This window comes from Odontomachus brunneus, unplaced genomic scaffold (assembly GCF_010583005.1).
Source record: "Odontomachus brunneus isolate Ranch 3 - 2012 unplaced genomic scaffold, Obru_v1 Obru_scaffold_118, whole genome shotgun sequence".
Lineage (NCBI taxonomy): Eukaryota > Metazoa > Arthropoda > Insecta > Hymenoptera > Formicidae > Odontomachus > Odontomachus brunneus.
Window position 1 is genome coordinate 704,352 of NW_022639568.1, and position 14,423 is coordinate 718,774.

A 14,423-nucleotide genomic window follows, 5' to 3' on the forward strand; every position below is an offset into this window, starting at 1 on the left:
ACGTGAAAACTAAAAAACGAATAGCTCAGAATTAGGAGCTATTTATGAGCTTTCAATCCCTACTAATCAACATTTTTGAGTTCGTTTCCCTGAGCAAAAATTTTGATTTGTAGGTAGGGACTGAGGGACTGAGGGATTCAAGAAAATGTAAGAAAATGAAGTACTAAAAAGTTAATATAAAATTCTGAAAAAATTCTCAGAGCTCTATGAGAACAAAATATACAATTTTTATCTCTTCATATTTTCCGCTAAAGTTGACAGAATTCAAGTAAAAAATTATTGAAACTAATAATCTTGTAGATATTTACGTAAATATCTTAGAAAATAGAGGTCGTATAAAAAATTTTTTCAAGCAAAAGTTATTTGCGTTTTTACGTTGAATAAAATGCCGTAATAAAAAATATGTATTTCTATTTAAAAAAGCAAAGTTGACCTTGTTCTGACCTTGGCGACGCCATCCTATGTCAAATAACTACTATTGTTGAATGCGTTTTTTTAAGCCTTACAACTTTTGTCTGAAACATTTTTCTCTCCCGTGCTTGGTTTTCGACATATTCGACTGGATGAAAATGGTCCACTCTGTATATAGCATATAAATATGACATGTTGAAATTATACATGTTGATTATCAATTTAATATATCATCAAGAAATAATCCAATGGGAAGGAAGCCTGTCGTATCGAAATTTCAATTGGCCATTGTTATGCGAGAGTGATCCAATTCAAAAAATTATAAACTTTTATCAATGGATACTCCATTCACATCTTTTTAAGCTAAACAAAAAAATTCAAGCCTTATGCTTGAAATGAATTAAGAAACAGTTTTTTATTTTTTACCAGTCTTTTTGCATATTTTTCTAAGGATTAAGCTAGTCAGTCTTAAAGAAATGGAAATGCTTGACTCGTTGAACTATTGCGAAAATCTCAGAGCTAAACTCTTTGGTTGGATCATTCTTACGTAACTCCGGCGAATTACAAATTCCAATTCTTACTTTATTTCCCGTCGGACCCAATGCGATTTACGTCTACGTGCATGCTAATCTACGTAAAGTGACGCTAACTACTATATGAGCGTCTAAATATGAGGCGCTCACCATTGCGCGTCGTCCCACGGTGTCCAGGATCCACCAGCCATCCTGTCGCTGCATCTGACACTGCAACGGTCCTTGCGTCTCACGTCGCCTGTAATTCACTTCCGACCGCGGTAATCTAACCAGAGATTTCACGAAAAATCCCGTCTTTCTTGGGGGATACACTCCGAGTTGCGAATTGCGTATGAAATATCTCGAACTGCGTCTTCGAGATAATGCCTTTCGAATAAACGAAGAGTATGTGTGACAAATTCAGCAACGGTCCGATCGAGTTGTAGTGTATTGCTTTGATACACGCATGACGCGAGTCGCTTACGAAGAAAACGGAATCCGCGAGCGAAGAAAACACGCGGCACGAATCGAAGGCCGATCTCGCGAAATCTTTCGACGCGTGGGCGAAGTAATCTGTGCGAGATTCTCACGTACGACGTGAAATATCCCTAATATGACGTTTCGATGGTGCAGCGTAGGCTGCAATATAGCTCCGCAATACTTTTGCGGATAACAGCTCCGCAATATTTTTGCGAAGACAATTCCGCAATATTTTTGCGGATAGCAGCTCCGCAATACTTTTGCGAAGACAATTCCGCAATATTTTTGCGGATAACAGCTCCGCAATATTTGTGCGAAGACAATTCCACAATGCTTTTGCGGATAACAGCTCCGCAGAATTTCTGCGAAGTTTGCTCTCGATTCTTCCGCAAATACGAACCGGTTAAATTCGCAAATTTATCAAAACATATAATCGAAAATGCAAGCGTGAATGAAAAATCAAGAACTATAAAAATTGCGACGATAGAAATAAAGATTCTACTCAAAATTCACGCGAAAAAATATTACCGCGTAAGACGCCTGTTTTGTTCGATGGAACTCGTCGCGCGCCGCGTAAATAAACAAACAACTGCTCGCATATGATTTGTATATATCGCGTTTTTCGCGAGGGATCAACGCTCGCTAACATTAACTATTTGTTCCGTGTTAGGAAATTCTAAGTAAAAAATTGAAACCTGAAAATTTACCGACGATCGTGAAATTAATTTCGCGAGCAGTTTAAGTAATCACGTTAGATCGCTTCGTGCAGATACCGCACGACATCGAATTTTATTTAATGACGAACTCTATACTTTACGAAATGCAATCGCGACACAAGCTTACACGAGAGAGAAAATTGGAAAAATTAACGACCGGCGGAAGATCTATTGAGGCGGGTGATGTGATTGCGCATTTTCTGTAGCGCAATCTCTATAGCGCAATCTCTGCGCATTGGCGCACTGATTAAGACATTTGAAAGATCGCATTTAATAAAACTGAATAATTTTATAAAATTTTGAATTTAGAACATATATTCGATACTTTAATGGCAATTGGGAGAAAAATACTTGAAAATTTGCCAAATTTATATAAAAATGCATTATTACTAATATTATTATTTGTAAAAGCGATCTTTCAAATATTTCGAGCAACGTGCTTTATTGGACGGCACATACACACACTACATCACAGCAAAGTAAATCGCATTGAATTATAAACATGCATTACATAGAAAGACTTTTGTCTTTCTATTCCCAATTTATTTTCTTATTTGACTCACCGATCCGCCGATCGAGGGCAGCCACGTTCTGCTTTCGTTTCTGGAACAGAAAAATTTTTTGCCGATTAGTTTCGTGGATTGATGTCAGTTTGAGTAAAAAAATTTAAAATATTAAAAAAAATATACCAGCGTGATATTTTTCACGCTGGTAGAGTTTTTCAGAATGCATTCACATTTAGAATATCCCAATTTCCTTTTTCTCGATGTTTATTGTAAATTTCTTAAAACAAATTAACATTTTTCAAGTGGTGATATTACTCAGGGAAAATTTTTCCCGCGTGTAATTACGATTTAATGCGATCTTTGATTCGATTCAAATTATCTCGATTTCGAGCAAGAGAATTATGAATCTTATTGGATTTTTAATGACAAATGTTAATTAAGGAAACTAACCTTCGAGCTAACCCCGCTTGGCCCGAGCCGGATCCTTCAGCGCAGCAGCCCCTAAGAGTCGGCTAGTCTGCTTCGTCTCTGTAACACAAAGCAGATTTAATTTAATATTACACACGACAATGGAGGCATTACAGAACTTGATTCCAAACAAAAGAATTTCCAGTTTTATCGGATTTTTAATTACGAATTCAAATAAGTGAAACTCACTTTTGCACCAACTCTGTCAAATTGAGGCAAATTTAATTGATACTTTTACAACTCTGATTACACATGACAGCAATACGAGGTAAGAAAATCGTCGTAACGGCATTCGAGTTGTTTCCCAATACGTAATAAAAATAGTTAAATGAACCGAATAAAGAAATAATAATACTTGAATAATAAATGGTAATGATAATATTTGATCGGCATTGAGGAACTCGATCGCGACGTTTCTCTATTTAAGTAAAAAAGTAAATAAAACGCGGTAATTACCTGCTGCGGTAAAGTCCGCAACACCTGCTTGCGTGATAAGTACGCGTCTCAACTCGTATTAATTATCGGTTTAATTGTGGCGAAATTAAAATGTGGTTTTAAAAATCGGCGCGAAATAATTTAGAAAATAACGCGACGGCTCCCGCGACGCGCTCGCCTCGGCGGCTGATAGCGTAGTAGCGTGACTCCCGAGCACGTGCTCGCGCATGCGTGCTTATCTATCCGGCCGCCCCCCCTCCGCGGCGCCTAGTCAGCGGCTCGAGCGAGTCGTTACGCCGGTTTGTTTATTTTGTTGCCTTTGTTGAGCCTAAAGTTTTCGTTAGAACTGTTACCCAGGTATTGTTATTACCGATTATTCAATCATTATTTCTTTATTATCCACTCGCGGATATTATCACACGATTGTTGAGCAGATGTTATTATCACTACCATTTAATATTTGAGTATTATTATTTCTTTATTTGATTATTATTTAATTTATTCGATTATTATTTAATTATTGCGGAAAAATGATCGTACATGAGATATCGGACGCGGTGTAAATCCTGCATTAGGCGTCAGGTCTAATCGTATTGGCTTAAGGTGCGTTCCCACTTAGCGCGTCACACGTCACGATGTCCGAGTTAAACCAATCAAATCGTTCCATTTTATTGCGTAACTTTACGCCGAATAAAATGGGACGATTTGATTAGCTTAACTCGGACGACGCGACGCGTGACGCGCTAAGTGGGAACTCAGCCTTATGGCTCCTACATATCCGCGAACTTCCGCCGCGCGGCAAGCATTACCGCGTCCTGTGTGCAAGAGCCATTATACCATGATGGAAGGGTAAACGTTAGGGGTGTATATCAGTTGGACACGGGGCAATTGGACACAGTCCAATCACAAGTCGCTGTTCCAAGGGACCCTACAAATGTCTCTAATCACACGGTGCTGTGATTGGCTGTGTCCAAATGCACCGTGTCCAAGTGCACCGCTCCCAAACGTTAGGGCTATCGCACACAAATTGACATAACTGCATATGCATAGCATAAGATTGTATGGACCAATGAGCATCGAATATTAAGCATCGAACACCAATATGGCGACTTAATACTCGATGCTCATTGGTACATACGGTCTTATGCTATGCATATGCAGTTATGTCAATTTGTGTGCGATAGCCCTTACACATGCATTTTACACAGACAGAACACTGATATTGATATAGAAAAAGACAGACGAGCATTGTCTGCACCGTAGTGTTGCGGTACCGCTGAGAGCTCTACGCGCCATATTTAGTATTACATGGTTGCTTTCCAACAAGAAACACAAGTTGACACAAACATCATTCATAGAATAATAAAAGATAGCTTTTAGCATGTTCGACTGGCTCTGGGTTATTCAGCCCAGTTTATTGGTCGAACAAGTACTTATAAGCTTTATGATTGGCTAGAGACTTATGGCGTCATTAATCGCTCTCGGAGCGATTAACCCAGGGCCAGTCGACACGCTATTTGTTCCACATTTAGTGAGTAACAAAGATAGGATGATACTTGTGTCGATTTATGTCTCTTGTTGGAAAGCAATCCATATATGGTAGCTATAAACAACATTCGTATTGGCCAATATTTATAGAAATAACGGGCTAATGTGCTCCTTAGACCCATTATTTCTTTAAGTTATAGCGTGTCGACTGGCCCTGGGTTAACCGCTCCAAGAGCGATTAATGACGTCATAAGTCTCTACTAGCTAATCATAAAGCTTATAAGTACTTGTTCGACCAATAAGCGTAGGCTAAATAACCCAGAGTGGGTTAACCCAGAGCCAGTCGAGCATGCTATTAGTTCCAAAGTTTTTGCTACGATCCGCTACTTTCCTTAACGGAATCGAAGTAGTGATGGCTATAAACAGTATCTATATTGACCGTATTCTATATTGACTTACAGAAATAACGAGTTTAATTAGCACACTGCTTCTCCAATTCTCAAAATCAAGTCACATTGCTCCGTTGGAACTTACAAAGATAAAACGCGACGTAAAAATCAAAGGAAGATAGCTATTTTCTTAAATGGCAAAAGCTCGTTTATGCTTCCATTCTCGCTGAATTTGCGCTTACGTATGACACTTCTTATCGCAAAATACAGCATGTCAGGCAAGAGCATAGCCCGCCCGTGCAGCTGAAACAAAAATTTTCATTTTGCAAGAAATTATTTTTTTTTGTAATTCTAGATGTAACTTAGCAATTTCTTGATGTATCTTCGTCCATGCTTCGTAACGTGATAACTGTCATAAATCGATAAATTGTAAATTATAATCAAAAAAGGAAGGAGGAGGGAGGTAGATGAACATAAAAAACACGGGCAAGGAGCGTGTATGCAGGATAGCTGACATGAGATTGTCAAAAGCACGTGTGCAGATAAATTAGTTTGAACAAAAAATTCCTTCACTACTTTTCGAACAATTTTTGAGAAATTTTGAGAAGACTGGCGAACGAGAGAGCTCGTCTCGCAACATTGCACACATTGACTCGCTAATCTTTCTTCATTCAGGAATTTATTTTCTGAAATTTTTTGTTCAATTCGATCTAACCTATCTGCACACGTGTTTTTGATAAAATCTCGTGTCAGATGTTTTGTATAATCCACTATATATACACACGCACATACGTACACACAGAGAGCACCGTCGATTATTGTACAAATATTGTATTTATTATAATTATTATTAATTATAATATTAATGTGTGTGTGTTGCTTGTTCTCTCGACAACTTTTTCGCTCAACACGATTTTCCCTATTTTATTTATCATTAAAAAGTGTGGCTCTATTCTCTTCATTCTTTTGTCGGTACACTTCGATTTATATCGTTTTCTCCCTTTCGTCAAATCGCGAAAAACGAAGACGCGTTGTAGTAATGGTAGTAGTAGTAGCGATAGTAGTAATAGTAGTAATAGTAGTCTTGTTGGTGCCGTTTTCCTCTTCTGTCTCTCTCTTTTTTCACGTCGAGAACGAAATGAAGAACACGAATAGAAGACGAAAATAAGGGGGAGCGGGGAGGGCGGGAGAAAGGAACTATCTATCTATACAAATATTATACGCACATGAAAAACTGATTAAGGAAAAAAGAACTGATTGATTAAAAGCGACATATCTCTCTCTCTCTCTCACTCTCATTCACTCTCCCTCCCCCACTCCCTCACCCTCCCCCCTCTCTCACTCGCTGATTCGCTCACTCACTCTCTCTCTCTCTCTCTCTCTCTCTCTCTCTCTCTATATATATATATATTTATATTTATATATTTATATTTATATTTATATATATAATGACGTATTTATAATAATATTCTTGCAAAAAAAAGGTATATATAATGTCTCTACGTTATTGTAACGATACGACCGTGCTGAGACGAGTTGGTTCTTCTGCGTGGTCTTGTTCATCTTCTTATTCCTCTTCAGCTTCTTCTTCTAGTTTTCATTCTCTTTTTCTCTAATAATAATCTAAATAATTAATACTCTCTTTCTCTCTCTTTTTTTCGCTCGCCCTTCGAGGACCACCTCGTCACGCAATAGACGTATCTTGTGTACCTTTATGTACGTAGCGTATTCTATTTAAAAATGTTTATGTCTGTCACGCGCTCTCTGTGTGTATGTATATGTGTGTGCGTGTGTGTATACGTACGTATGTATGAATGTATGAGAGAATGTGTAAACGCGTGTCTATATGTGATGCTTCATATCCTCATTTTCTCTCTTTCTTTCGCTCGCTCGCTCGCATACTTGTCGTCTGTCTCATATCTAATCATCCGCTATGACCTGTTATTTCTCTCTCTCTTCCGCTTTCCCTCTCTAACGTCCAAATTGGAATGATTTTCGCGCTCGCTCGCTTGAAAAGCTCGGAGGAGCCTCGCGAAAGTCGGTCGCGGGTTGTAGGAGAAGCTTTCGCGAATGTCAAACTCGAACTGTCTCCTGTGTTTCATTTTATGTACCGAATGATTTCAGCGGTCAACGACGGTAAATTGCAATACAAAGATCACCTAAGGACTTTCTCGAGAATTTCTTTCGCACAGAATCACATTTGTAACAACACCGTCCGTTAATGTCAAGACGTATGAAAAATTCTCAACGACGAAGAGAACACTTGTCAAAGAGCAAGCTGCAATCTTCACACAGCAATTGAAAAAACAAGAACCACCTCTTCGAGAGCGGAAAGGGACGAAGGCTATGTCGAGATTAACAGACGATATTGCGTCTTCTCTGAGAAGCTGTCGGATTAATACTAGAATCATTAACCAGTCATTGATTTACTTGGAAGATACCATACCAATAGTCACCTCACACGATAAATCTTTTTCGTTAGAACTCAACTAGAAGGAGTCAGCGGTGAAAAACTGAAAAAAATATGCGCGCGTATCTCTGTGTGTGTGAGTGAGTGAATGATTGATTGAATGAGTGAGTAAATGAATGAATGAATGTATGTGTATGTACCTGTGCGTGCGTACGTTTCTGTCTTTCTTTTTCTCTCTCTCCCTCTCACCAAAACAGATTTCGCATATTTTCTTGTTTTTCTTTTATTTAATTATTATCATCAGCAATATCAGTTCTATAATTTCTCTCGAAAAAAATCTCCCTTATTAATTTCCTCCCTTATTTGCAGTTTTCTTTCTTTTCTCCATCTAATTATTTATCTTTTTCCATAATATATTCCAAGTGTTCTCGCATGATCGCAATTACTTTGCACACGATACAATAATCGTATTATAATTATCAGTTAATAAAACTTGTTTCTGTTTGTTCTCTCATTCTCACAATCTCTCCTTCGCATTTACTCTCTCCCTTTCTCTCTCTCTCGCACATTTACTCTCTTTTTTCTTCTCTCTCTCTTTCTCTTGCATTTACTTCCTCTCTCACTTTTACACCTCTCGCGATTCCACTCGTTCAAAGACAATTATCGACGGATACATGCTCGTAGAAGAAACACGAATTGTTCTGTAATTTTTTTGTTTTCTTCAGACAACCCCTTCTCTATCAATGGAAGATTTTGCCAATTTTATCGACAATGCTCGCTAATTGTGACATACCTCACGCGATCATCCTTCTGTGACGAAGATGCTGCATCGTGTCGAGACGTCAAGGCGAGAATCGCTCGATTAACGAAAACCGAGAATTAAAATAAGTAATTTTGCACAAGATTCGCGACATTTCTTCGCGAATAACAATTATGTACGCATATACTCATTATCTTTCCAATATTGTTCCCGCTCGTATCGAATTCAGTCAATTATAACGTTAAGAGCGTTGGAAGAGTGCTTCTTGAATTTCTCGAAATAAAATAAAATAAAAAAACAAAATGAAGAACCGACAAGTAACTTTTCGCTTCTGCGGAAAGTAAGCTCCGACTTTAATTTTCGATAAGACAAATGCGCTTTTTGAGATAATGATAATAATAATCGGGATTTATCGAATTCCGCGATTATAACTTATATGAAGTGTCTACTCCCGTGCATTAATTATTAACTGCTCTCGTGCAACTTTAAATTTAATCCACGAATAATAGCTCCAAATATATCGCGCAACAATTTTTGTGTGTATATATATACACATTACATACATACACACACATATACATACACGGAAAATTCTTTATATAATAATTGAGAGTCTACAATTATTATAGTCATTTAATATACGCGACACGAAAAAGGAAAATATGAGCGTTTAACAGACTGGTTCTCTCTCGCAACCAGCAGAGAGAGAGAGAGAGAGAGAGAGAGAGAGAGAGAGAGAGAGAGAGAGAGAATTGTCTCAAATGCAAAACAAAAAAATCTTTTCTTTCCTTTTTTAGCATTAAGACTTGTCGCGTCAATTTCTTACTATCTTATTATCGCAAGCTGTATATATACTATGTATGTAAAGGCCGTTGACGCTTCAATCACCTCTTTGCCGCCATTCATGTAGCATTTTCGTGACTCGAAGGAGAATGCAATATGTATGTATATATATGAATTTTATATATCAATATATATATATATATATATATATATTGATATTTTGTGACAGAGCTACGTTTCTCCCGTTGCAGTATCTCAACGATACTTTCGTGTTACAAACACACCGCTAATCGAAAACAAAACGGACTCCACCAGTCTCGAAAGAAATGTCGCTGATTCGTTCGCTCGCTTATTCGCTCGCTCGCTCGCTCATTCATTCGCTTGCTCACTCGTTCGTTCGCTCGCATTTTCGTTTGGCAAGACAATGAATTAACGTTTCTCGATCAATTGCAAGGGTTCAATCGAGCAGAATTTCTTATCTGTTCCTCATTCTCTGAACGACACATGCGAGCCCAAATACAGTCTGACAAATTAATGTATGACGCGCTGTACGACGAGAGTCTAAGTGAGGAAGCTTCCAAAATGCTTCCCCACAGACTCGACACGGAACGAACTGGGATTTGTGTGTATGCAAGGGAAAGAAATTCTGTGCTATTCTCGTATGTTCATTAAGCAAATATATTGAGATGTAATAAAACATTCGATATAATACAGTTATTTCGAAATAAACATAATAATGAGTGGAAAGAGAAATGTCGTATAAGATGCGTCGTCGATATTACAATCGAGGAGGGATTATAAGGTTTCAAATTGAAAAAAAAAAAAAAGAAAAAAGAAAAAGAATAACGCGTATAAGGGAAGAGAAGGAGGGGGGGTGAAAGAAATTAATAGTCGACTGAGAAGTTAGGAAAATCGCAAATCGCGACATAGACGCTTGAGAGTCCTACGAAAAAGATCGATCGATCAATTAAAAAGATCAATATGTCGCCGATGAACACTCGACGAATTATAAAACTGGAAGAGTGTCGTGTCTTGAACTAACTTAATAATTCAGCCTACAACGCGACGAATAGGCTATAAACACAAATATATCTCGTTTTTTTTTACGGTAAATAGCAGTAATCTCGGTTCATACCGCTCGTGTTTCGTCTTCGCGAAGAGCCCCCGCCCTCTTCTTTCTTTTTTTCCATTTTTTCTTTCTTTCTTGCTATCTTCCTTCCTTTCTTTTCTTACGATGCTACGAGTACGAGAAGGGAAGAACTTGTCGCGGGTGTGTTGTACGCGCGCGCGCGCGCGCGCGTGCACACACACACACACACACACACACACTCACTTGACATTCGTCTAGATATGAAACAAAAGAAAAAGAACATAGAAAATTGTACACGCCGTCCGTATTAGTCGAATAGAAGTAAATAAAAATTACGGTCGATCTCCTTTGGAAATTCCACCGAAAAATCGTCGCATAATCGCATTCTTAAACGCAGCATCAGTCTTCCATTCGCTTCTCTCGCTCGCTCTTTCTACATGTGCGTCACGCTCGGACCTTTTTCCCACTTCACATATAAATATATCAAGGTGAGCAAAACCACGAGATTCGCAAGTTTGATCATTTTTTTGCTCGTCAGTAGTGCCTGACATAGTCAAACAACATGAAGAGAAAAAAGAACGAAATAACGGGCGAAACTTCCCGATCAACTTGATATATGTAGTCATTTGCAGCGAGTATACAGATCAGCATAATAGTCTCGATAAGACATAGTTATATCGTTTCAGAAATTCCTATAAGAAAGTGGGATACGCAATTTCCCGAGAAATCGTAATATCGAAATCTGAGACAATGTCTTGAAATTTTGCTTAAATGCAGGAATTGTTTCGTTGTATAGGTGAGTGCATCAGTATTTGCCTATTTGGATACCAAAATGTATCCAAATAATAATACACCTGTTATATTATTTTCGGGGTAATTATTCATCCTTGCAAATGTATAGTTTAGGATATTCCTAGATAGTACAAGATGTTTTGAAACAATCTGAAAAAATATTCAGGAGTATCCTAGGACATTCTGAGCACATCCCAGACAATTTTAGAGTTACGTTATTAGATTTCGAGATACTGTCTCGATGTTGCGATTTTTCGGGAAATTATTCCAGGTTCCGAATTTCAAAAATTTTCGGGCCAATGTATGTCCACCGATAAAATATAGCTAATGCTGTTATCCACTCACTGGACAACTTTGTCAAGGCTATTATGCTGATCTGTGTGTACGAGCTTTTGACAGTTTCTTATCTTTTTCGTCTCGATAAAATCAAATGTTTGGAAAGAGAGAGAGAGCGCGCGCGCGAAAGAGAGAAAGAAAGAGCGCACGATTGACATGGACGTATCTGACAATGTCAGATGATGTTGAAAAGAACTGCTGGTACACTGTCCAGAGTTCGTACTTAGGAAAGAAAATCACAATTTGTGTGATTAGGTGTGCAAATTGAAACTATCAGAACTGTCGCAAGATCAACTGTCTGCCTCCTTCTTTCTCTCTGTTCTTTCGAGATAAGCGCGTCATTTCCGTGAAGATAAGTGGATTTAATTGAGGGAGCAATGGTCCTTTCTACACTCTGTCCTTCTTTACCAAACGACGAGCGATGCTTGAATATAAATCATCCAACGATCGTCGAGAATTTAGGATTCCAAAATTGCGCGATGCGTCTCGCGGACCTGTGTTTTTTACCTTGAGAAATCAAGTCCTTGATAAATAAGGACCGACGAAGAGCGAAGGTAAGTTCCCCAGCTCGCGCGAGTCGAGGATGGGCCGGCGATCGCGGTTGCTTTCGTCAGCATTACAGTGTCCAACTGTATTTGACTTGCTTGGTCTTATATAATTATTACATTCGGAAATTACGCTCTCCGTTCGAGAGACTCTTACAAATGCAAACGCGAACGCAAAAACGTACACACGCACACATTATTACACAATACATCGCAGCAGCACATATTCGCACGTGCGCGTCTTTTTCAACTCTCAGCATCATTCTCTCTCTCTCTCTCTCTTTCGCTCGCTCGTTTTTTCTCGTACATTCAATCACTCTCCTTGAATTTTCTCTCTGTATCTCTTTCTTCATACATTTTCATTTCTCTTGCTCATTATTTCTCTCTCGTAAGAACAGATCCCCTCGAGTACTTCGGAAGCAGCGGACAGATTTTCGGGGCGCGCGCGTTACAATTGCAACACCGTATGTGTGTGTATATGTGTATAGATCTATCTCGATCTCTCGGGCCGTTTCTCTATAAAATTCTCGTCGTCGTGTGTGTCATCGTGTGTGAATGGCTAATCATATTATCATCATCATCATCGTCGCCGTAATAATAATATCGCATCATCGTATCATCGAAGGGGCAGGGAGGGGCGCAAAATTAGAGAACATATCGGAGGATGGTAGTGATTGGTTGAATGAATGAATGATTGAATGATTGATTGATTGTGATGGTTGGTGTTGTTTTTGTATTTGGTGGTGGATAGCGGATGATTGTGGTGTTTTGGTAGTGATGGTGGTGGAGGTGGTGATGGTTGTTGTGGTGGTTGTTGTGGTGGTGGTGATGGTGGTGATAGTGGTGGTGATGGTGGTGTTGGTGGTGCGGGCGTAGCTGTGAGGTGTTTTTTTCTGTTTTTTTTTTCTCGTCTGTTACTCGGTTTCCTTTCTTTTTTTTCCCTTGCTTTCTTTCTTTCTCATTTAAGGGGTTCAAGGTCAACGGGGACTCGGGGCGGGCGGGCTCGGTCGGGGGTCGGGCTCGCTCACTATGCTGTGTGGTAGTCCGGGCAGGCCGGCGGTGGGGGGCGCCGCCGCGGGACCGCCGCCGGCCCCACCGCCGCCGCCTACCGTTGGACCCGCGGGGCCCTGCGGCCCGCCAGCGCCGCCGCCGGCGCCACCCGCCGACGAGTTGGGCCCGCCGCCACCGGCCCCGCCGCCGCCGCCTCCGCCGCCGACGACGGAATGCCCGCCGGGTGGTGGGGGCGCTGAATCGTGAGGAGTCGTCGAGTGCGCCTGTTGCACGGGTAGTGCGCCAGCATAGTATCCGCCGTTGATCCCCTCGGGGTAGCTGCTGGAGAAAGCGAAAATACAACAGATCATGGCAGTCCCTCGACAAATTTGTGCAATTTTGTGCGTTTTTTTACTTTTTTTGTTTTACACAGCGCGTGCACAGCGCGCCGTTGTTTGTTTTTTCGGTTTTTTTATTTGTTTGTTTTTTATACTTTGTTTGGCGAAGTGTGTAGCTTCCCAATTCGAGTGTTTTGTGATCGATTGGCTCTAGGAGCAGTAGTGGTCCTTGCGACGCGCGAACAGGAAGGAGGAACACACAGGTAGACACTTTCTCTTTAAGAGAATTCGTCTTTTTCGCTTCGCACACCGTAGCAAATTTTCTCGTCTACCGCGTTTTCATTTTACCGTCCGTTCGATCGTGCGTTTTTCGTTTTATAACTGTTTTTTTTTTTATTTTTGCTACACACATTCTCGCGCTATTCGGGCTCGAGAGAGTGATTCCATTTCCGCGCAATCGCAGATAACAACGGAAGGCTAACATCTGCTTGAAAATCCGTTTCTGCAAAAATTACGATATCTATTTCGCGGTGCAGTGAGAAATGTTAAAAGAGAGAGAGGAATGTATTATATAGTGTGTCAAAAAAGCAAGAAGCAATTGCGTCGACGCAATTGCGTATACAGTGTACCTCCAGTTACGGGGCACCCTGTATACTGGGTTTCGTGTATATATACAGGGATGTTCGACATGAGATGATCAGAGGCACGTGTTCAGGTTAAAGTGAACAAAACATCCCTCTAACATTTTTCAAACAACTACATAAAATTTTCATTATTGAAGCCGTGGAATGCGCTCTGTCTCATCGAAAATTGCGCGACTGGCTCTTAGCGACAGTAGTTATCTTGACTGATAGCTGAAGGCGAAGTAACGATGCGAGCTGTACGTGGACAATTATTTTTCGACGTATCGCGAACGTGCCGTGCGCGTATTGCTAAAAAAAAAAAAAAAAAAAAAATCGCGTTACAGCCATTTT

General features: G+C 39.8%; 1 protein-coding gene across 7 annotated transcripts in view; it reads right to left on the reverse strand.

Annotated features, from left to right (window-relative positions):
• Nucleotides 1-7,065: 7,065 nt before the first annotated feature.
• The window catches only part of LOC116849586 (C-terminal-binding protein), a 51,584-nt gene continuing 44,226 nt past the window's right edge, over nucleotides 7,066-14,423 (reverse strand). For 6 of the 7 annotated variants that reach the window (XM_032826895.1, XM_032826891.1, XM_032826893.1 and 3 more), the window contains one exon: nucleotides 7,066-13,453. In XM_032826895.1, coding sequence (XP_032682786.1) covers nucleotides 13,099-13,453 — 355 coding nt within the window. In that variant the 3' untranslated portion in view covers nucleotides 7,066-13,098. Of the gene's footprint in view, nucleotides 13,952-14,423 lie in introns of all 7 variants that reach the window. The other variant, XM_032826897.1, reaches the window with a different exon arrangement.